The 22,195-nt window shown below is 39.8% G+C and overlaps 1 protein-coding gene across 3 annotated transcripts in view; it reads right to left on the reverse strand.

The window, feature by feature from the left end:
- Positions 1-17,923, reverse strand: part of C5H2orf73 (chromosome 5 C2orf73 homolog) — a 30,948-nt gene extending 13,025 nt beyond the window's left edge. The window contains exons 1-3 of one of the 3 annotated variants that reach the window (XM_046662963.1): positions 17,804-17,923; positions 13,825-14,035; positions 6,502-6,655 (exon numbers count right to left, since the gene is read on the reverse strand). In XM_046662963.1, the coding sequence (XP_046518919.1) occupies positions 6,502-6,655; positions 13,825-14,035; positions 17,804-17,829 (391 nt within the window). In that variant the 5' untranslated portion in view covers positions 17,830-17,923. Of the gene's footprint in view, positions 1-6,501; positions 6,658-10,330; positions 10,483-13,824; positions 14,036-17,317; positions 17,333-17,803 lie in introns of those variants that run through there. The other 2 variants (XM_046662964.1, XM_046662965.1) reach the window with 2 other exon arrangements.
- Between the last annotated feature and the right edge of the window lie 4,272 nt (positions 17,924-22,195).

Genomic DNA, 22,195 nt, shown 5'->3' on the forward strand with positions numbered 1-22,195 from the left:
GTCTGGGCATTGTACTAGGACCTGGGATACAATAACAAGTTTGGCAATGAGAAATACCAATAAAAGGACGGAGAGAGGGAGGAAGAAGGGGAGGAGGAGGAAGAAAGAGAGACCTCCATGCCAGGTTTCCAAAGCTAGATCCCAGCTTACCACCCAACTTTGTACAATGCAATAATTAATAATAGAAATAGATACCATTTGTTGTCTACTATGTACCAAGTGCTGTGATAGGCACTTTACATTTTATTTCATTTATTTCTCATAACAATCCTGCAAAGTAGGGATTATTATTCCCAATTCATAAATTGAGTAAAACAAAATGGTGAAATTTAAGTGATGGGCTTGGGATCAAACAACTGTAAGTGCTGCATCAATATTAAATCCCAAAGTGCGTAAGTGTTGTTAGTGACAAGGTTACCGTGATTTCCAGTTAAAGATGGCAAATTCAACACGTGCATTTCCCCCTCTTCCCTCCCCAAAACCCAGTACAATGACAGTAAAGAAATTAAAGGGCTTAAATCCTTAAGAAAAAAGAGAACTAGATGGGAGCAAAGATATTAATGAATTTGGAAGCTGGAAGCAGATGGATAAGTGCCAACTGACTTGAGTAGACCACGGAAAACCGGAAGCTAAGTGCTTGTGGGGATGGGGTGGGGCGAAAATCAAGCCAATCCATGGCATGGTGTTCTAGTAAGGCTCAGAAATTGGAGGCGTCAGCCGCCTCTGAGGCAGGGAGCTTGGGACATGGTACAAGGTGAAGTTGCAAACAGAGGATTGTTTGAGAAATTCTCGGATTTTGCTGTCTGCCACTCCAGGCAGAAGTTTGGAGGATTCCTTGCTGGGAAAATTGATTAGCTCAACAGAACAGACTGACAGACACTGATTTGGGTAGGGGGGTCCCTTATGAAATGGCTGGGCCCCGCCTGATCGTCCTAGAACTAAGCCTATCACTCTGGTTTCATCTTCTACCGCATCCCTTAAGGAACTAGAGTAGAAACGCTGCTCCTTAGGAGAAAGGACTGGGACCTGACTAGTTAGTTAATCAAAAAAAGTCAGTTAAAGCAAAGAATCATAGAAAATGATATCTATCTTACTTAGATATTTTATTTTAACCAGTTCATTCACCAGATTTTTATTGGAGTACCAAGGCATTTTCTCTGAAGAAGTACCCAATGATTGGAATTCCACTTTGTTTCCTGCACAAACCACACCTCTAATGCATCCTCTCTAGTTTGTTTCTTTGACACGCAATGAAAACTTAAAGACACATTTGAAGCAAAATGAGTGCAGAATCCTTCAAGATTTAAAAAACTTGCTCCAGCTCTTTTATAGTTATTTTGCCCACACCCCAATTAGCATTTTTTAAAGTTAGTGATTGACCTTTTAGCAAGTCTTTCCAAAGCATTCAACTTTCAATATTTTATGGAAACAAGTGTCTTCTTTTCATATTCATTTTAATTGATCAGAATGATGAATAAATGAAAAACAGTAGGATATATTGGAGTATATGAGGAAGCCGTTTGGTTTAAAACTAATCAGCCTGTCCTTGTTTTTCCAGAAAGACTTGATGTGGCCTACTGAGTATGCATTGTATGTCTGCTTTAAACAATTACAATGTCCCAAAGCCAAGAATGATGCCCTTAAAGATGGAGGTGTTGCCTCCCCCGTGTCAGCATTTCTTTAAAGATAGGCATGTCTTCCCAGAAACGAAGGATTAATTACTGACCTGCTTTAACTCATCTTGTGGCCACTGACCTGCTGTGCTAGCCAAGTATCTCGTGACAGTAGTAAAAGAGATACTCCTGTCATATGTGATGTTTTGCTCTTTGTTCCAAGACAGTGTATAACCACTCTGTACACCCCACTTCTTGAGAGAGCTTCCTTCCTTGGTGGCAAAGTTCTCCTGGGCTATAGTCTTCAAATTGGCCTATAATAAACGCCAATTTTGATTTATAGATTGATTATGGATTATTTGCATCAATAGGAATACATAATTAAGTTATAGAAATACAATAACAAGCACACAGGCATAAATCAGTTTGAAAAGAAGCGTGACTTTCAGAGAGCATTCTCTGTCTCCTTGGTCTGAGTTTGATGCTCCTTCTCTACATCCTTATATCATGATAGCATGAGCAATGGGAGATAAAGTAGGTAGATTCAGTAGACCAAATAGGGCTTTGCAGGCTATGGTGAGGAACTTGAAATTTATTCTATGAACAGTGAGAAGTAACTGGAGGATCTAAAGGAAGCAAGCGATGATGTCATTTGTGTTTGTAAAAGATCCTTCTGACGATGGTGTGGAAACATATTCTGGAGGAGAAAGAAAGGAAGCAGGATAATAGTGGCTGCTATACATTGGTATGAAGATTTGTGATATATTCTGGAGATAGAGATGTCAAGACTTTCTGATGGATTGGATGTAGAGGGTAGGGAGTTTTGGAATGACTTCTAGGTTATCAAAACCTGAGCACCTGGAAGAAAAGAAGTGGCATTTATTGAGATGGGGAAGACTGATGTGGGATAGATTTGGATGGGGGAAATGAAATGTTCTATTCTAGTCATGTTAAGTTTGAAAAAGAAAAGAAGAGATGTTAAGTAGGTGGTTGAATACATGAGCTTGAAGTTCAGTGAAAGGGCCAGGGCTGGAGAGAGAAATTGGTTCTTATGTTAGCTCCTTTGACTTCAGCCTTAAATTTCTACTCCTTGTCTCATCTACTCTGGGCGGTATCTCTTGAGTACTCTATGTTAAATAATGATATTAGCACCCTTCTCTTCTGCTTCCATCTTCTCTCAGTTGTATATTTAATTTTCTTGTTAAGGCTGACAACATAATTCTGTTCTGTAACAATACTAAAATTTTCCATATTATGTCTATAGATTGATAGTGAAAGTTGAAAACTACTAGAATAGCATTTATAATATAATTAATGAATTTTGTTCACTTAAGGGCCAAATATTATGCTAGGACTACATTTCCTTCTCAGTGAGTCCAATGCCAAGTGCGAGTTGGAAAAAAAAATATTCTAGTGTCCATGTCAAATAAATCCTGTTTTCTGGGTTAAAAATTATTTCCCCTGAGGGGCAGGCCCAGTGGTGCAGGGGTTAAGTTCACACATTCTGCTTCAGTGGCCCGGGGTTCACTGGTTGGGATCCCAGGTGTGTACCTACAAGCACGTTGTAGGTCCTTGACAAGGACCTTGACAGGCACCGCTTGTCAAGCCATGCTATGGCAGGTGTCCCACACATAAAGTAGAGGAAAAAGGGCATAGATGTTAGCTCAGGGCCAGTATTCCTTAGCAAAAAGAGGATTGGCAGCAGATGTTAACTCAGGGCTAATCTTCCACAAAAAAAAAAAATTTATTTCCCCTGACAACTTTGAAGACAGTAACACCACTGTGCTCTTGCATCAGTGCTGCTTGATTCCATATTGATTCTTATTCCTCAGACAGTAACTTATTTTTCTTTCTCTTTATGGAAACTTTTAGAATCTTCTCTTTGTAATTGTTGTTTTGCAATTTCACAATGATGTATAGACATCTATTTTCCCTTCATACTTGGAAGCACTCAGTAGACCCTTTCAATCTCTCTCTTTTATATTGGGAAACTTTCTTCTCATTATTGTTCTAGAGGCTATGTAGAGTACTGGTTATTATTAGAGGTACTGGAGTCAGATTATCTGAGTTTAAATACCAATTATTTGCTGTGTAGCCTTGAGCAAGCTATTTAAACTGTGCTTGCCTTCTTATCTGAAACACGAGAGTATTAATAGTATTACTTTACTATTATATTGCATAGGGTTGGTGCGAGAATTAAATGAGTATATATTTAGAAAGTTCCATAAACAGCCTGGCAGATAGTATGTGCTCAATAAATGTTATGTTTTGATAATTATCTTGCCTTCTTTTTTACTCTTCTCTTTTCTGGAGCTCCAGAAAAGCTGGACTTCCCAGACTGATTCTCCATTCTGCTTTTATTCTCTCATATTTTCTAGGTTTTCTTTTAGACATTATTCTGGATGCTACTTTCAGAGTGTGTTTTTTTTTTTTTTTTTGAAGAGTGGCACCTGAGCTAACAATTTTTGCCAATCTTCTTCTCCCCAAGGGCCGCCAGTACATAGCTGTATATCCTAGCTGTGAGTGCCTCTGGTTGTGCTATGTGGGACCCCACCTCAGCATGGCCTGACGAGTGGTGCCATGTCGGTGCCCAGGATCCGAACCAGCGAAACCCCAGGCCGCTGAAGCAGAGGACGTGAACTTAACCACTTGGCCACAGGCTGGCCCCTCTAGGTTTTTGTTCTGTTATTTTATGCTCTGCGATATTTCCTTGACTTTTATCTTCCAAACCTTAAAAAAAAATTTTGGCATAACTCTTATCTTTGGGTGTTCATTCATAAATTAAGACTAAGATAGGAGACCAGCTTGAATTACTACAGTACGTGGTGTGGTAGCTGAATTCTGGCTAAGACACTGGGCTCTAGTAGTCTTAATGCGGGGATGTGGTGGAGTGCTCATGACCGGAGCAGTTAAGAGACGAACTTTCAAGTACCCTGCTGATTCTGTGCTCCCCCCTTTCCATTCTTGCCTTTTGTGTGCCTGCTGATGGAGCCTGCAGCTACTTTGGGGTTTTGTCAAGAAGATTGGCTCTTCTTTGCTACCTCTCCTTATAGGTATTCTAGGCTATTTGCCTCTTTGCTCTTTTTTATCCAGTAAGGGTCTTCCATTTCTTCCCACATTCCAAAAAGTTCTTCCTTCCATTCTCTTCCCCTTTAAATGACAGCAAAACAATCGACCCATAAAGGGTCTCTCATTTAATAGGGTCTTGGGAGACAGGGGATTTAGATGATTCTGCTCAGTCTACCATTCTCAATCAGAAGTGGAAACTTTATAAACTTTCTAAATGGGCCATTGCTACAGATTACCTAACAGCTAGCCCTCTCCATTAACTACCACCCTTGAGGTGGAAATCATGCTGAATATGACCACTTTGTAACGTGCTGGCCTTCAATCTAAAGGTCAGGCTTCAAGGTTAAAATGAAGTGAAGGACTGTTGAACTCTAAAAGTAATCTTTGTTGTCTGCTGTCGTGTTCAGAAAATTATTTGAAGTTTAGCTTATGATCTTTTGCATCATAAGCTAAAGCTAAGGAGTGAGGACAAGAGTGGGTACTCCAGAAATATATTTTTGTTTTGACTTGATCCTGAACTTCTTTAAGACTTGCTAAATCCTACTCCAGAAGTAGAGATGACTAGGACATCGGTGAAGAAACAGATACAACTTGAATAAACATGAAAGTCTTAGTTTATTAAAAAGACATTGTCAGGTAAAATAAATTTTAGATCTGAAAATATTTTAATAGTCTTCGTAACAGTGTTTCCTAAGTTATGTTTTGTGGGATACTAATATGAGATGATCTCCTGAAAAAGGGTAAGGTGGTCAGTAAGTGGGGGAAACAGCATTCTTTATTCCCCTTCTTGGAAATTCATTTTGCTTATGCTCAGAATAAGGGTTTTAAGAGTTCTGTAGGAAAAAAAAATCTGTTTAACTTTATAAATTCAGTTTTTGCAAAACTTATTTGACCACTTCCCCTATTTTTTTGAGCAGTATCTATAAACATCATAAAAAACTAGTGTTGGGGCTGGCCTGGTGGTGTAGCAGTTGAGTTCGCACATTCCACTTTGGTGGCCCAGGGTTCACCAGTTTGGGTCCCGGGCGTGCACCTGTGCACCATTTATCAAGCCATGCTGTGGCAGGCATCCCATATATACAGTACGGGAAGATGGGCACAGGTGGTAGTGCAGGACCAATCTTCCTCAGCAAAAAGAGGAGGACTGGCAGCAGATGTTAGCTCAGGGCTAATCTTCCTCAAAAAAAAACCAACAAAAAAACTAGTGTCCCTCAGAGGGCACTTTGAGTAATACTGCCATGTAGTGTTGCCCACTATTTGTGTGTGTGTGTGTGTGAGGAAGATTGGCCCTGAGCTAACATCTGTTGCCAATCTTTCTCTTTTTGCTTGAGGAAGATTGTTGCTGAGCTAACATCTGTGCCCATCTTCCTCTATTTTACGTGGGATGCTGCCACAGCATGGCTTGATGAGCAGTGCTAGGTCTGTGCCTGGGATCTGAACATGCAAACCCCAGGCCACTGAAGCAGAGCATGCGAACTTAATCACTACGCCACTGGGCTGGCCCCAAGTGTTGCCTACTATTTTAATAGTTCTAATTTTTAAAATTTGGTGGCAACAATAACGAGGAGAACACTACTAAGTTTCTGACTTGGAGGCTGGTGTTATCAATGATCAGTACAATTTTTATTATGTTACATTAAATGTATTTGGAGATAAGCTGTCCACCAGGAATGGATAAAGAACAAACTTGTCAAGGGCTGCACTTGCTGTATGTCTATTTTCAACCCTTGTAAAGTAGTGCCAGCACATCTAATACATCTTAACTTGACAGCAGTAACCTGAGAAAATGGAGAAGAGGTTTTACCACTGCTAACCTTACCTATTCCACAAGAAGGCTTTTGCAACTTGCTGTGTTTCACTGGCAAAACCGGCGGACACGATGGTTTTTGAAAGTCACTCCTCTGGGTGCTCTTAGTGTCATAAGGTGGTTGCAAGGGATGTTCCAGTCCTTTACCATGTGACCACCAGTCACCCTTTATGGAAAAAAATTGGAAACTTGAAATTGGATGCTGTAGGACATTTTCACGTGCTGCTTGATATCTATGAATGTTCGGTAATTTGATTCAACAAATTATTGGATATTCTAGTACTAAAACAGAGTTCTGAGATCTAGGAATAAATATACTTTCACAAAGACTGAATTTCTTAAAAGGCACCTAAAAATGAATTATCATGTATTTTTAGCTAAAATATTGCTGCTAAGTTCTTACACTACCTTCTATCAACAGATGGAGTGGTAAAAATAAACAAAATAGTTATATTTCTATGTTTTGTACTATAATTTTATATACGTACACATGTATATGTATATATTAAATATGATTTAATTTTTAAAAATCTTCTACACTTTTCATTGTGGTAATACAAATAATGTGTTATCATATGAGACGGCGGTTTTTGAAAGTTTTTAGTCCATGAACCACACCATAAAAGACATTTTATGTCATGCAAGAGCACACAATGCATGCACATACATGAAACTAAAAATTTCACAAAACAATACCTATTCTTACTACAAGCAGTGCACTCAGCTATTTTTCCTTTTTTTTTTTTTGCTTTTCTCTTCAATTTCATTTCACAATGCTGGCTGCAACCCACATTGATTTATAACTCACTAATGACTGAGTTTGCAAAACTTTTTTGTTCTAAGAGGAAATATCTCCAAAGTTATTGAATTTTTGATTGTAAAACCTCACCTAGGTATGCATAAAAGGGAGAACTGATAAATTCTTCATTAGAATATATGACAATTTGATGTCTTAGAAATTGAGAAAACAGTGCGGAGAATTATTACTTGATGTAATTTTAACCAAAATTTTTTAAAAATCTGGTTTATAGGTAGAAGTAAGAGAATCTTGGGAGAAGACAACTGTGCCACCTAGGAGCTCTTGGACATTATTAGAGAATGAACGTTACCTACCTTGGGCTTTAAAGAAAAAGATTAGTCTTTTAAAAAATCAACTATGATTCCATAGTCAGAGACTTTAAAAATATGATTCATGGGGGATGAGTATGAGATTCTAATAAGTAAAATTCTGACAATGCAATTAAACCTACATTGATATAAAAAGTTAGAGGCATCTAAAGAACCCTATGTGGCTGCATAGGGAGTCAGCTCTCAAACAAAATCAATTTCTGGGGCCAGCCTGGTGGCACAGTGGTTAAGTTCGCGTGTTCCGCTTCAGTGGCCCGGGGTTCGCCAGTTTGGATCCCGGGTGCAGACATGGCACTGCTTGGCAAGCTATGCTGTGGTAGGCATCCCACATACAAAGTAGAGGAAGATGGGCATGGATGTGTTAGCTCAGGGCCAGTCTTCCTCAGCAAAAAGAGGAGGATTGGCAGCAGATATTAGCTCAGGGCTAATCTTCCTCAAAAAAAAAAAAAGTTTCTAAAAAGACAGGCAGGTACATACAAAAGAGAGGTGCACAATATCAAATTCAAAAGAAAATTTAATAGAATCAACTTGTCAGGAGATTGTCAAGAATCTTAGATAGGAGAAATTCATGAAATATTGCCAAAGGCAGCAAAAATAAGGTTTTCTGGGGGAAAATTTTTTTTGCAGCAAGAAATCAAGTAAAGGCTAAGAATTTGGAGGAGAGTCCACTGTTCAGAGCTGAAAGTCAGAACTACTCAACTTTAGGTTATTTCTTAAAGGAAATTATCTTCAAACTGAAAAAGATAGGATGAAAAAGGAAAGGGAACTAAACTGAACAGTTGAAAAAAGAGACTTCACTTTGCAACTTTAAATGAGTGTGAGCTTTTAGGCCAATGACAAATTATAACCATGGGTAATGAATGTTTGCAGAGATCAAAGAAATTAGGGAATTCTGGAGAATAGGAGAGATCCATTAATGCCTCATTTTTCAGAATGGAGTAAAAGGTGAACCACAAAAATTAAGACTACTTGATGTAGATCCTAGGAATTCTGGAACAGATTACTAAACAGATGGTGTCTTCTCACTATTTGGCTCAAAATAGTCACATCTTACTGTTGTCACAGTGCCTGCTTCTTGCAGCTCTCCTCTACTCCACAATTATGACAGTGTGTATTATGGCCCAAAGTCTAGGATTTGTAGACCTTGTCTGACATTCTCACCACAATTCTACAAGGTAGGTAGATCCGCTTTACAGATGAGAAAACTGCTGGGAGATTAAGTAACTTCCCCAAGGGATATCACCAGAGGCAGCAGAGCCGCCACAATTCAAACCCCCACCTATCTGTGCACGCCTCTGATTTCTAGGCTGCATTGCAACATCAAATCTGCTGTGGAATGCAAAGCCAGATAAGCACAAACTTATTTGAATTATTTCAAAAGTAAAAATAAAGAGGCTCTGAGAAAATATCCTGAGAAAGATCTTCTCTGATAAAGTTTTAAGGATTGCACTTCATTTTATCTCCTTTTGTTGATCAGAAACTTACCTTGCTAACACCTAAATTACTGGAAAAGTGCCTCTGGAATAAGCGAACTACTAGGAAAAGCCTGGCAGGCTTTGATTTTTTCTTAAATGAGAGTTTAATGCAAAAGCTATCCTTAAAGCAGAGTTATCAATTCACCTTTCAAGAAGACGACTTTTTTTTTTCCCCCTGCTATATCTCCCCAAATCCCCCCTGGTACATAGTTGTATATCTTAGTTGCAGGTCCTTCTAGTTGTGGCATGTGAGACGCCGCCTCAACGTGGCCTGACGAGGAGTGCCACATCCCTGCCCAGGATCTGAATCAGCGAAACCCTGGGCCGCTGCAGCAGAGCGCACAAACTTAAACACTCGGCCACGGGGCCAGCCCCAAGAAGACTTCTTTTGAATTTAGAATTTTACCAAAATGGTCTGTTTGGTTCACAAGTATAAAGGAAATAATGAACATTTTTTCCTAAAGTGTGATTGATGACTTTAAGACCCCAGAGTTGGTCAAAGTGTTCTGATTAGTGTTGTAAATTGCATGATTCTTCACTTCCGTAGAATAAAATCCTACAGTTCAAAAAATGTTTTTATCTTTTCCATTTCTAGATAATTTGCCCTATGCCTGGAAAGTCTTGTTTACTCCTGGAAGAGAGAGTGTGCGCAGGCCCATGCACACGTGCATGACTTTTTGGTCCAAGCATTTACTCATCAGAGATTATAAGATTAAAGATATAGATGGAGACTCGTTCTTTCCTTTATCTCACGCTGAAGAGAAAGACTGAGAATAAAAACCTACTGCTCTGTGTGCCATCACTTACATTGGATTGTGAGGGGCTGACATGGAGTTATTTATGATGAAACAGGTCACACTGGGAAAAGTCCTCTAGTGTGATTGCTTTGTCTAGGCTTTGGGGGTCAGACTGCATCTTGCAGATTATGGAGGGGATTTTGACAAAGGAGATAGTTGTTCCCAGTACAAAAGTTTGGACCCATAAAGTAGAGGAAGTCTTCCCTTCCAGCCCAAGTCCTATCTCCTCTCCTGCCCCAGGATAACATTCCCTGGGGCTCCGTGGTAGGAGATGCTTGGAAATTCCTGCTGACGGGGCTCCCACAAACCCCCGGCCCCTGGAAGGCCTGACGGACTTGCACTAGGAGCCCCTCAGCCACATGTGGAAACCTCTGTGAGGCAGTTTATGTTACACATTGTTATCCCTAAGCCTTCAGAAATGTGTTAGCAAACATTACTTATCTTTCATTCTTTGGGAAATCAAGGGAGAATCCTCTGGGGACGTAGTAAAAGCAATCAGGGCATCCTGGAGAAACCAGTTAGGAGAATGCAAGCGGTGGTGAGCCGAGCTCCACAGCAGCAGCCTGGCCATGATGGCTGGTGGTGGTGGTGATCTGTGCCACATAAAATCATACTTTAGGGACTCCTAGGGCAATATGGACTTTGACCATCACCTTACACACGGACAATCACATTTATTAGCAGAGGTTGGAGACTTTAAAAAACTGAAGTGCTAACTACAGTTACATTGTATTTCAATTCTCTCTTTTGCTGTGAATACCAGGAGTACTGAAAATATACCTCTTTTTAAGCAATTCATAATGTCCCCAATAACAGTTATTCCTAAACTGTGTTCTGTGGAACACTAGTTCTGCAGCATATTAATAGGTGTTACATAAAAGAGGTTTCCATAGTTAGGTAAATTTGGGAAATATTGAGATAAGCAAGTTAAACAAGGTTATTACAGGATTTCTCAGAACCTTTATATACGAACATGAATTGTGAAGCTCTGAGAAGGGTACTAGATAAAAATACAGCTTTTCCAAAATATATTTGACTCTGGAACTTTACTTCATTGAGCACACAGGCAAGGGCTAGTGCTCTAACAAATATATTTTGGAAAATATTGACCTAGTATAATTTCTTTTAAAATACAAATATTTAAAAATATAAGGCAACCAAACTAGTTTTCATTGGAAACGACTGAGCTTAAAGCTCCTTTTTCACTTTTTTTAGCACTCCCAATTTTATGTCCCTAGGAAGAACTGTGTAAGTGATTATTTCATTTAAATATCTTGTAAATAACTAAAATTAACCAATCTGGTATTAGGTCTAAAGAGATTATCTTGACAAAATACATAAGACATGGGGCTGGCCCCGTGGCTGAGTGGTTAAGTTCGCGCACTCCGCTGCAGGCAGCCCAGTGTTTCGTTGGTTTGAATCCTGGGCGCGGACAAGGCACTGCTCATGGAACCACGCTGAGGCAGTGTCCCACATGCCACAACTAGAAGGACCCACAACTAAGAATATACAACTATGTACCAGGGGGTTTTGGGGAGAAAAAGGAAAAAAATTAAATCTTTAAAAAAAAATACATAAGACAATAGATATGTCCATTTAAATATTTAGGCAAATTTATTTTCTTTACTCTTATTTTAAAGCCAGCATTACTATAAACAGCTTAATTTTTTTAACCAAGCTAAACTTTAAAAAGAAACTGGTCATCCTAAACAAAAGAACAAAGTTTACAAATATGTGAAATGAGCATTCTTTATTACTCCTTGGGTACTTGGAAATGAGTACATTTAAGGTTTTTTGTTGTTTGTTTTTGTTTTTTAAATATGAACACCCCCCTCAGTCCACACCCAAATCAAGCATGCTTTTAACTTCTGATGCCTCTTCGTCTTTGTAACTCCTCATTCACATCCACTGTCACCCTCTCTTACCTACCCTCTGACTTCATCTCAAACTCACTTTCACCATCTCTTAAAGGTCCCTGACTCATTTAGCTTTTAGCACTAATAAACAAAGATTCTACCGCTCCTCTGTCACCCAGTTTTGCTGATAACATCTCTTAACACTTTGTTCATTTATTTTTTCAAGACACCTACAAACCAGGAGTAAGAGAAAATCAGTTGGATTAAATTTGGCAATTTTCACATTTCTTATTTGTATTCTCAAACGAGCTTCTTTTCCTTCGTGTCACCGAGGGAAGGATGGGTTCAGTTAACGGTCCGATTTAAATTCATTCCCAAACTAGAGCTCAGGAGAGTCGTTCATTAACTTTTGTAAGAAATATGAGAACTTCACTAACCTGGGTTTCTGTACCAGATTTATTCTCCAGTGTAGGCCTGGTCTATCAATTTATTTTAAATCCCAAATAATTGTTTGTTTAAAAATAAAACAACCTTAAAACTGCCCTTGTAAGGGTTTGCTACATGATATTAAAGCATATTTGACTACAAGAATCCCTGCCCCAAGAAGATCTCACATTCATACACAGTACCATGGTGTGCTATCTGTTTTACGACAAGAACAGTTGATGTGATCAGTATAGAGAGCTCACTCACTTAAATGTTAAGTTAAATCACAACTACACATAACTCACCACTACACCTAACCTTACATGGCAAAACGGGTTTAGCAGCTGTGATTAGACTAAGGATCCTGAGAAGGGGAGGTTATCCCAGATTATCTGGGTGGGCCCAGTGTAATCACAATGTAATCAGAAGAGAGAGGCAGGAAAATCAGTCAGAGAGACATTTGAAGATGCTATGCTGCTGGCTTTGAAGAGAAAGGGGCCAAGAGCCAAGGAATGCAGGCAGCCTCTAGAGCTGGAAAGGCAAGGAAACAGATTCTCCCCTAGAGCCTCCAGAAGGAACCAGCCCTGCCAACAGCCAATCAGACTGTTTTGTTTTGTTTTGTTTTGTTTTGAGGAAGATTAGCCCTGAGCTAACATCTGCCACCAATTCTCCTCTTTTTTGCTTAGGAAGACTGGCCCTGAGCTAATATTTGTGCCCATCTTCCTCTATTTTATATGTGGGACGCCTGCCACAGCATGACTTGACAAGCAGTGCTAGGTCAGCACCCGGGATCCAAACCGGCAAACCCCAGGCCACTGAAGCAGAACGTGTGAACTTAACTGCTGTGCCACTGGGCTGGCCCCATTAAGACTGATTTTGGACTGGTGAACTCCAGAACCGTAAGAGAATAAACTTGTGTTGCTTTAAACCACAGTTTGTTTGTGGTAATTTGTAATGGCAGCAATAGGAAATTAATACAATAAATTATACCTTAACAAACCTGATTTGAAAGACAAAAAAATAATGGAATATATTTAGTATGATAGTGAATGAAAGTGTGGTTTGGCTAAACAAATAGTCCTGGGTCAGAAACCTGACTGTGACATTTGCTTGCTATGTAATTCCCAGATACGTTAATTTACTTCTTTTGAGTATGTTATCATCTGTAAAATATTTCCAATAATATCTCCTAGAAACTGTTGCACAGATTAATGGATATAACTTATATAAAGGATCAACTCATTCCTAGCACTTCATACTCTTTCAATAAGCAGTAGCTATTATTTTATAGAAAGTATCTGAATTACTGAGTATCATGGGAAATTTTTATATTAGACTACGTGTCACAAATACAGTATTATAGAAGAGATTTCTTCAGTAACCCCCAAGCACTACTGAGTGGTTATAATCTGACCCAACTAGAAAAACAATTATTTGGATTCCTTCTATATATAGATTGCTTCCATATATGTATATAGTACGCAAAAGTTATCTGCAAGAATAGTTCCAGGTTATGCTTTTAACTACTGGATTATAAAAAAAAGTGTTAGTCTGAGATATGTCATATCATCTAAGTAGTCTGCGACCAAAGTATCCTGTAAAACAGCTTCTGAATCTAAATCTGTATTTGTACGTAACAAACATCTGTCCAACCTGCTCTTCTGGCCCTTTTTTGGGATCTATGTAGGGAACTGGTTCATTGCACGTTCTTGCATTTGTGTTAATGAATTTCGCATAATATATACGTCCTCTCCTGACACATGGATTTGAATGCTGTATACTTTTTCCAGGTTTTTTTCCACGTTTGATTTCTTCTTTTTTTTCAGTTATATACACTATACCAGCATCTTCTATTTTATGCTGTCTGAAAAATAGAATTAAATAGCAAATCATTATCCCAATGAACATTATAGTACTGAGAGTCATAATTACATAAAATAAGACTTAAAAATATTTCAAGTATCAGTCAAGACAATTTAGGCTTTATTAAATTATAAGGGGCTTGTGCTATTAAAATTTTGAGAGGATATCTTCTCATTCTAAATCATGTAAGAGAAAAAGAGATTTGTGTTAATAACAATTATTCGTGACAATATACCAGTACAGTGTACAGACTCTCATCTGCTTGAAGTCAAGAAAGAGTAGTGATTTGATCATGCCTACAAATCAGGTTTGTAGTATTTATTCATGTGGCTAAGTTACATGCTAAACTTAACCCATCTTTTTAAAAAGTTAGTTACCAAGTAAATTCAGCCATCTGGACAAGGATAACTATTTAATTTTAAAAGCTCACCTGGCAAACTTGTAAAAGCTACTAAATGATTACTGCTATTTATCTTTTCAAGAAAAGACGTGTGCAGGCATCAGAACAATTAACTCAATTTCTTATCACTTTTTACTTCTAATAACTATGCTGGTAGAAAAATGAAAATTATTGAATTTTTTTAAATGTTAAAGAAATGTTTAGAAAGAAATAATTTACAGAATTTTTCTCCTTTTAAACAAGGAGTAATAGGGGCCAGCCCCGTTGCATAGTGGTTAAGTTCAGTATGCTCCACTTCGGCGGCCCAGGTTTGCGAGTTCAGATCCCAGGCACGGACCTATACCACTCGGCAGGCAACCCAAAAACAAAAGCGGAGGAAGACTGGCACAGATGTTAGCTCGGGGCTAATCTTCCTCAGCATAAATAAATAAATAAATAAATATGGAGTAATAGTCATTATAAAAGGTAGTATTTCAAAATTTCACATACTTGAAAAACGAAGGTAAGAACGAAATATAAAAAAATTTGAATACTTTTTTACATAGAAGGTTTTAAAATCAAAGCCCTGGCCCGTGGAAGGTGAGTGAATATGACTCCAGATTTACAGAGGAAGTGAGCAGCTCTGTCTGGCCTTATACACGGCCTTTAAAATATAAGCCCTACCTTACTTCAAACCAAAGCCAGGTCCATCTCCTCCATCATGTCATTTTTCAATTAGAACCCTCAAATGGCTTTCCATGGCATTTACAGTAAACACTGCCTCCTTATTGTATGTAGCTCGAAGGCCCTGTGTGACCCGGCTCCAGCTAATCTCTTCAACTGCACTCAAGCCTCTCTCCCCTCACGGGCTCCAGCCCGCAGTTCCTGGAACACACTCGTCTTTTTTTCCCTCAGGACATTTGCATTTGCACGTGCCTTCCCCCTGCCTGGACTGGCTCTTCCCCAACTCCATGCACAGCTGGCTCATTATCATTTAGGTCTCAGTCATCTCTTCAGAAGCTTTTCCAAGATTTCCCCTTCCTCACTCCACCTCTATTTTCATACTTTGTTAATTTCTTTCATAACACTTACCACAATTTAAAATTTATGTACCTAGCTTTTTACTTGTTTTTGGTATGCACTACAAATACTCTTTATTAGTCAATAAGTTCCATGAAAGTGAAGATTGTGTTTCATTCCTCATTATGTACCCACTATCCAGACAAGCGCCCCATTTGTTGTGGATAAATGGATTGCCGTTATAACGTTTACATGTTTCTGGTGAATCTGCTGGAATTGTTTTTCTCTCTGGCTCTGTTTCAGCTGTACACTCCCAACCCTCACTCCAATACACATACAAACAACATTCAGTACCTTTGGATGCTCATTCCCTGCATTCTAACACAAATTACCCTCTGTAAGGGATTGGGAAAAACTGATTACTGGTAAAGTGTAAATAACTTCAAAGGCTTTTTCTACTACCTTTCCAGAGATTTGAGTATTTATTTAAAGGTCGTGATTGATTTATCACTGTAGACTTCTGACATCTGCTGTTTCCATCTGCTTTTCAGCGTTGTAACCCAGCAACATACTTGTACTGGAATCAGGTCCATGGAGGAACAGACTGCAGCTATTTGCTTACATACTGATGCATTCATTCGATTAAGTACTTGTGGTGTGAGTGGCTATAGACTGATACATAAATGTGAAATATGTGATTCTATAGTAATCTCTTACTAGAAGGAAAACACAGTTAAAAACACTAATGGGCTCTAAAGGAAGTCAGGCCTGGGTTGGAATCCCAGCTCTGCCATTTTCTACCTGAGCCTTGGTTTCCTCAGTTGCATGATGAGAACAGTAACACCTATTGTGAGAGATGTGAGAATAACATTGAATAATTCATTCTTTCAACAAATATTGAGTTATGTGCCTGGTGCTGTTGGAGGCACTGAGGATATACATACAGGAGTGAAAAAACAAAAATTCCTGCCCTCATAGAGCTCACATTCTAGTGGGGAAGGCAGATGAGAAATAAAATAATAAGTAAAATATACAGTCTGTTAGATTGTGTTAAGTGCTAAGGACAACAACAAAGCAGGAATGGGGAAAAGGCGTGCACGTATATGGGAGATAGGTTGCATTTTTAGATAGAGTGGAGGCTGCATTATGAAGATGACAATGGAAAAAGGCAGGAACCAGGGGAGAGAGCAAAGTGGACATCTGAGGGAGAAACATTCCAGAGTGAACTGTAACTGCCAAAGCTCGGCAGCACAAGTGTACCTGTCCTTAGCATGGTGCTTCTCAAAGTGTGGTCCCTGGAGGAGCAGCATCAGCATCAATCGCCAGCTTGTTAGCAATTCAAATTCACAGGACTCATCCCAACATACTGAATCATAATCTCTGGGGCAGGTTTCCAGAAATTGTTTTAACCAGTTCTCTAAGTGATTCTGATATATGCTAAAGTCTGAGAACCATGTTGTGACAAAAATACAGGCTTTGGAAGCAGATATCCCCTGGCTCCACCTCATAATGAGCTGTAATACCTTGATTCAATAGTACTCAAAATTTAGAGGACATCAGAATCGCCTTGTTAAAACCCAATTATTGTGCCCTACTCCCAGAGCTTCTGATCCAGCATGTCTGTGGTGGGAACCCAGAAGAATCTGCATTTCCAGTAAGTTAAGTTCCCAGGTGATGCTGACACTGGTCTGGGGACCACAGTCTGAGGTTCACTGCGGAGGATTGCAAGGAGGCCTGTGTGCTGGAGCAGAGTCGCATCAGAGGGCAAGCAGCAGATAAGGCCAAGTAAGCGAAAAGTGGCATGTTGTGTAGGCCCCACAGGGCATTATAGGAGCCTTAGCTTTTGCTTTGCAACGGCCAATGGAGAACAGTGATCTAACTTACGTTGTAAAACATCCCTCTGACTGCTGTGTTGAGGAGGCTGCAGAGGGGCGGAGGGAGCAGCAAAGACTATTGCAGTATCCAAGTAAGAGACGCTGGTACTTGGGCCAGAGTGGGGATGATAGTGAAAGTGATAAATAGTGGGCGATGCTGGATATATTTTAAAGGTACAGCCTACAGAATTTGCTAATAAATTAGATGTTGGGGGAGATGGTGAGAAGGAATGGATGATTCAACGTGAGTTCAAGAATTTTAAGCCAAGCAATGCATGTAAATTGCTTGACACACGGCATGTGCCCAGTAAACGGCGTGTTTTAAAAAGTATTATTTTAAGCTCTCAACCACTAGAAATGAGAGGTAGGAAGAAGACTGGAAGAGAAAATGCCCAGAAGGCCTGAGGACCCGCCCTTTGGTCTCACTTAACTCATGCCCTGAAAGAGGAAAATATTTTTCGGAAGTGGAATTAGGAAACCAAACCCCAGCACTTACTGCTGCTTATCCTCCTCTCCCTCCATGGGCTCCTACGGCCTGACACGCGGCAGCAAGGAGCCTCACGGGAGGATCAGGGACTGAGCCCGGCCCGGAAAAGGGCATGCGTAGAGCTGCGACTGTGACTCGCGCGTTGCTAAGCAACGGCGGCCGCCGGGCGCGCAGCCTCGGAAAGCGGCCTGGGGGCGGGACCCAGAGCGCGCAGGCGCAGTAACTCGGGTCGGCTCAGCAGCTGGGCGCGGCTCGCTAGCCGAGCGTCTCGGCGTCCTTCCCAGACCCGCCTCAGGCTGGACCCGGTGCGTTTGAACTTGGCCTTCCCGCTCTCCGGCCGGGCGGGGTATTTTTCAGGCCCGCCGGATCTTGGGATCAGCGAGGGGCGGTTCCCGGAGCCTCCCGCGCGGCCCTCGGCCTTCGGCCCTCGTCCCCGCCGACCCGCGCAGGACGCCGCCCCGGCGCTGCCCGCAGCTGCCTGAGCTGGTTCCAAAAGTGCGCGCAGGCTGGAGAGAAACTTGTTTTCTGGTGAACCATTAAATACTGTGCAAGTCATGATCGCTGCTCCGGGGCTGCCTAATCTTTGCAAGAGAAAGCTTGGCTGTCTCTCTTCTCCCTGATTTCTGACAAATCCTCTTTCCCCGGCCTGGCGGCAAGCATTAAAATAGAGCAAGGGAACACTCGTCTCCTGCAAATGAGCTTCCCCGCTGTGTGTTCATCTGCTTCAGCCTGAGCGGGGTTCAGCAACGGGCGGAGGGGACTGTAGGCTATGGCAGCGGGTTGGGGCTTGTACGTGTAGCACTTATCCGAAAAGAGCAAACTCTTGGGAAAAGCAGTTCATGACTTGCATCCACCTTCTGGCCCTGGAATATGTTACTTACCTCATTTCACCACTGCCTCCCAAATTCCACTCCCAGAGCCAGATGTCTGGCATCTTGTCATGGTAACTCATGCATTTCCCTGGATAACGGGAAAAGAGAAATCCTTATTGAGTTGAATTCTGCTATGTATGGGCTCTGCATGTCCATATGTTTTGTAACCCAGTCAGTATTAGTACGTGTTTACATTTACCTGGAGAAATGTGGGAGAGTGGATGCTGGTCCTGAGACTCATTGTACATACATGAGCTTAAGTCCTATGAGGAAGGAGAGTATATGAATAGAAGTTGGATACCTAATTACCTAGACACCTGAGTGTGGACTTTGTTGGTAAAAACAAAAAACAAAAAACAAAAAAAAACTGGAGTGTGTGTGAATGTGTGGTTATGTGTATGTGTGTTTAGGGAGTAAGGAGTGGATGGATAAATAAATGTGGAGAGAGTGGATTGGAAACCTGAAAACGGGGGAACTAGCATTGATGGAGCTCCTGCTTGGGAACCAGGCACGTTAGGCACTGCGTTAAACAGCACATACTTTCCTGGTTTTATCCTAACCATTAAACTGTGTTTAGGAGCATAGGCCTCGAGGACTGTCAGTGTTTGAATCCTGGCTGCACAACTTAGGAGCTGGTTCACTTGGGCAAATGATCTAACCTCTCTGAGCCTCAATTTCTTTGTCTACAAAATGAGAAAAATACCTAGGGTTGTTGTGAGCTGTAGATTTATTTAATACAAGCAGAGTACTAAGAGGAGTGCCAGACACTAGCAAGTCCTTGGTCATGTCAGCCATTATTTTTATTGAGCAATTTTATCTGCATGTGCTACCACATGTCTTAAGGCTTAGTCAACTCTCTTGTCATTCCCTCTCATTTCTATCCCAACCTTCACCGATCTCTAAGCTCCTAGAACCACTTACCCTCAGGGACAATCCCGATGGCTTGATAAGAAGAAATGAGGAATTTGCTCAACTTTCTTCCTCTCAAAACAACAAATACACCTGCATCCATATGGGATGACAGTTGTTTGGTTCTATTTTGAGTCATGTAGTATTAGTCTAAAATATAAACACATTTATGTCAATCAATCTCCAACTGTTAAGCAATTTGTATATATGTAGATTTATTAAGGGACACAAGAAACAAATGTTAAATTTTAGTCCCGAGATAACGCAGTACTATAAAGATGTGCCAATTATTTATTATTGACACATCCTCTGCAGGACACTGCAAAATAATGTGAATTATATCATAATTATTCACTTTTTTATATAGAAAAAGAATTGGACAGCTATTAGTGTTTTTTACTACTAACTAGCTAATCTGACCTAAGAGAGACATTTAAACCTCTCTGCTGTGGCTTCTCACTTGTTAAAAGCAGTAGCCCAATTAGATAATCTTTATGATGACTTCTAGCCATAAAATAATGATTCTGTTGGAAAATTTATGTCTGAAAATCAATTAAAACACCAGCCTAAATAATACACATGTAATTTTCTCATTGGTGTTAGGTAGTTTGGATACTTGTCGGTGAAGAATAATTCAAAGTAGTGTGCTAACGTTGTGCAGGTTAAAAATACCAGTGCTATTTGAGCTAGAACACCATATGTGAGGAAACACAATAGGATGGAAATTGCTCATCCAAAATGTTATAGATGCAGAAAATTGTCAACACTTTTTTTCTAGCCATAGGAAAATGCCAAAAATAATGAACAGCACAGTTGTATAACCTGATAAGAAAACTGCGGCTCAGGAAGATCCAGCTTCCTCTCAGTTCTTTCTTCAGTGATGTACTTGTGAAACAGGTGAGGATCTCAAGAATATGGCATAAACCAAAGCTATCTTTAATTCTTTTTTTTTTAAGATAGTTTGCCTTATATACATGTGTTGTAGGGTTAAATGAGAAAATACTTGAGGAAAATTCATCCTGACACATAGTAAGCACTCATTAAAAGTTGTCTGTTAGTATTCTTCCTATTATAATTAGCATGGTGGAAAGTTCAAGTCCATGCATTGCATTGTCTTTATTTCATTACCTTAGACTATCAGAATTTTGTCAAACCAAAATTTACATTGATTTGGGGGCAATGGGAGTAAGAAATGTCAGTGTTAGATATGCCTGTCTTTGAAAATGGATAGGTTCAAATGAATTACAGATATGAAAGGGACCCTGAGTTTTCCCTTTTTCTAAGTTCAAAGCTAATTGATTTATATCACACTTTTTTTTAAAAAGATTGGAACCTGAGCTAACATCTGTTGCCAATCTTTTTTTCTGCTTCTCCTCCCCAAAGCCCCCCAGTACATAGTTGTGTATTCTAGTTGTAGGCCCTTCTTGTTGTGCTATGTGGGACGCCGCCTCAGCATGGCTTGCTTAGCAGTGCCATGGCTGCACCCGGGATCCGAACAAGTGAAACCCTGGGCTGCTGAAGCAGAGTGCATGAACTTAACCACCTGGCCACAGGGCTGGCCCCATATATTGAACTTTTAAGAGAGAGAGATTACAAAACAAGTAGGCGGTATTACATCTCCTGAAAAGTAAAAATCTCTAGTTTAAATCGTATAGATTACTCTAAGTGATCCTGGATGTATGCATAGGTATGTTTACCTTTATTCATATAGATATTACAAGTAAAAACCTTAAAAATTTAATGAAATCTCTTGAAATAACCAAAACAATTACAGACAGCCTGGATTACTCCAAAATCATTGTTAGAAATCACTAGTTTGGAAATTCACCTGATTGAAGGAAGAAGCCTGCATGTTATGAATTTGAAGGATTCTAGCCACCTCTGTAATTTCATGAAAAAATCCAACTATGGTCACCCATATAGAAGCTGGATAACCAAAGGATGAATGGAAAGTTGGCCTTAGGTGGTGAAAACAGTAAAGGGTGATTTTAGTCCTATAGTGGTCTCTTAAATAGAGTGATCATGTGGTAAAGATTTGTTGAATGAATAGCTATGGACATATAATTTCTTGAGGAAGGAACAATGCAAAATTAAACATGGTTGGAGTGTTACCATTCTCAAAAAGTTAGGAATCACTAGTCTAAACTGTCTAGTATGGATGGTTTTGTATGTCTTCTAGCTTCTTTTTTAGGCTATTTTTCTTCTTCTATTTGAAGAATCCCAGAGATGTGATTATCTTCCTTGCAGGTCATTACCACATCTTATTGTCTAATTATTGAGCAATCTCCGTCATATATCGAGCACCTTGTGTGTTCTGGCCTATTCTTACTGGACCATCAGATTTTAGTTTATTCATTTGAGATTCTCAGCCCTGGAAAAGTACCTTGCAAACAATAGGTCCTGTGAATGAGACTGGCCCAGAAAAATTCTTCCTTATATCCTACAATATATATATTACTTTGAATTTTTAAGTACTTTTTATGGACACAAATAATAATCGTTCAGCAAATTCCTTAGAGACTCTCCACATTTTAAAAATGGTGATTAAAACTTCCTTTTAAGCTAAGCAACTTAAGTTCTCGAACTTCTGCCCATAAAATCTACTTCTGATCCCTTTTGG

The sequence above is a fragment of the Equus quagga genome, chromosome 5 (assembly GCF_021613505.1).
Source record: "Equus quagga isolate Etosha38 chromosome 5, UCLA_HA_Equagga_1.0, whole genome shotgun sequence".
Classification (NCBI taxonomy): domain Eukaryota; kingdom Metazoa; phylum Chordata; class Mammalia; order Perissodactyla; family Equidae; genus Equus; species Equus quagga.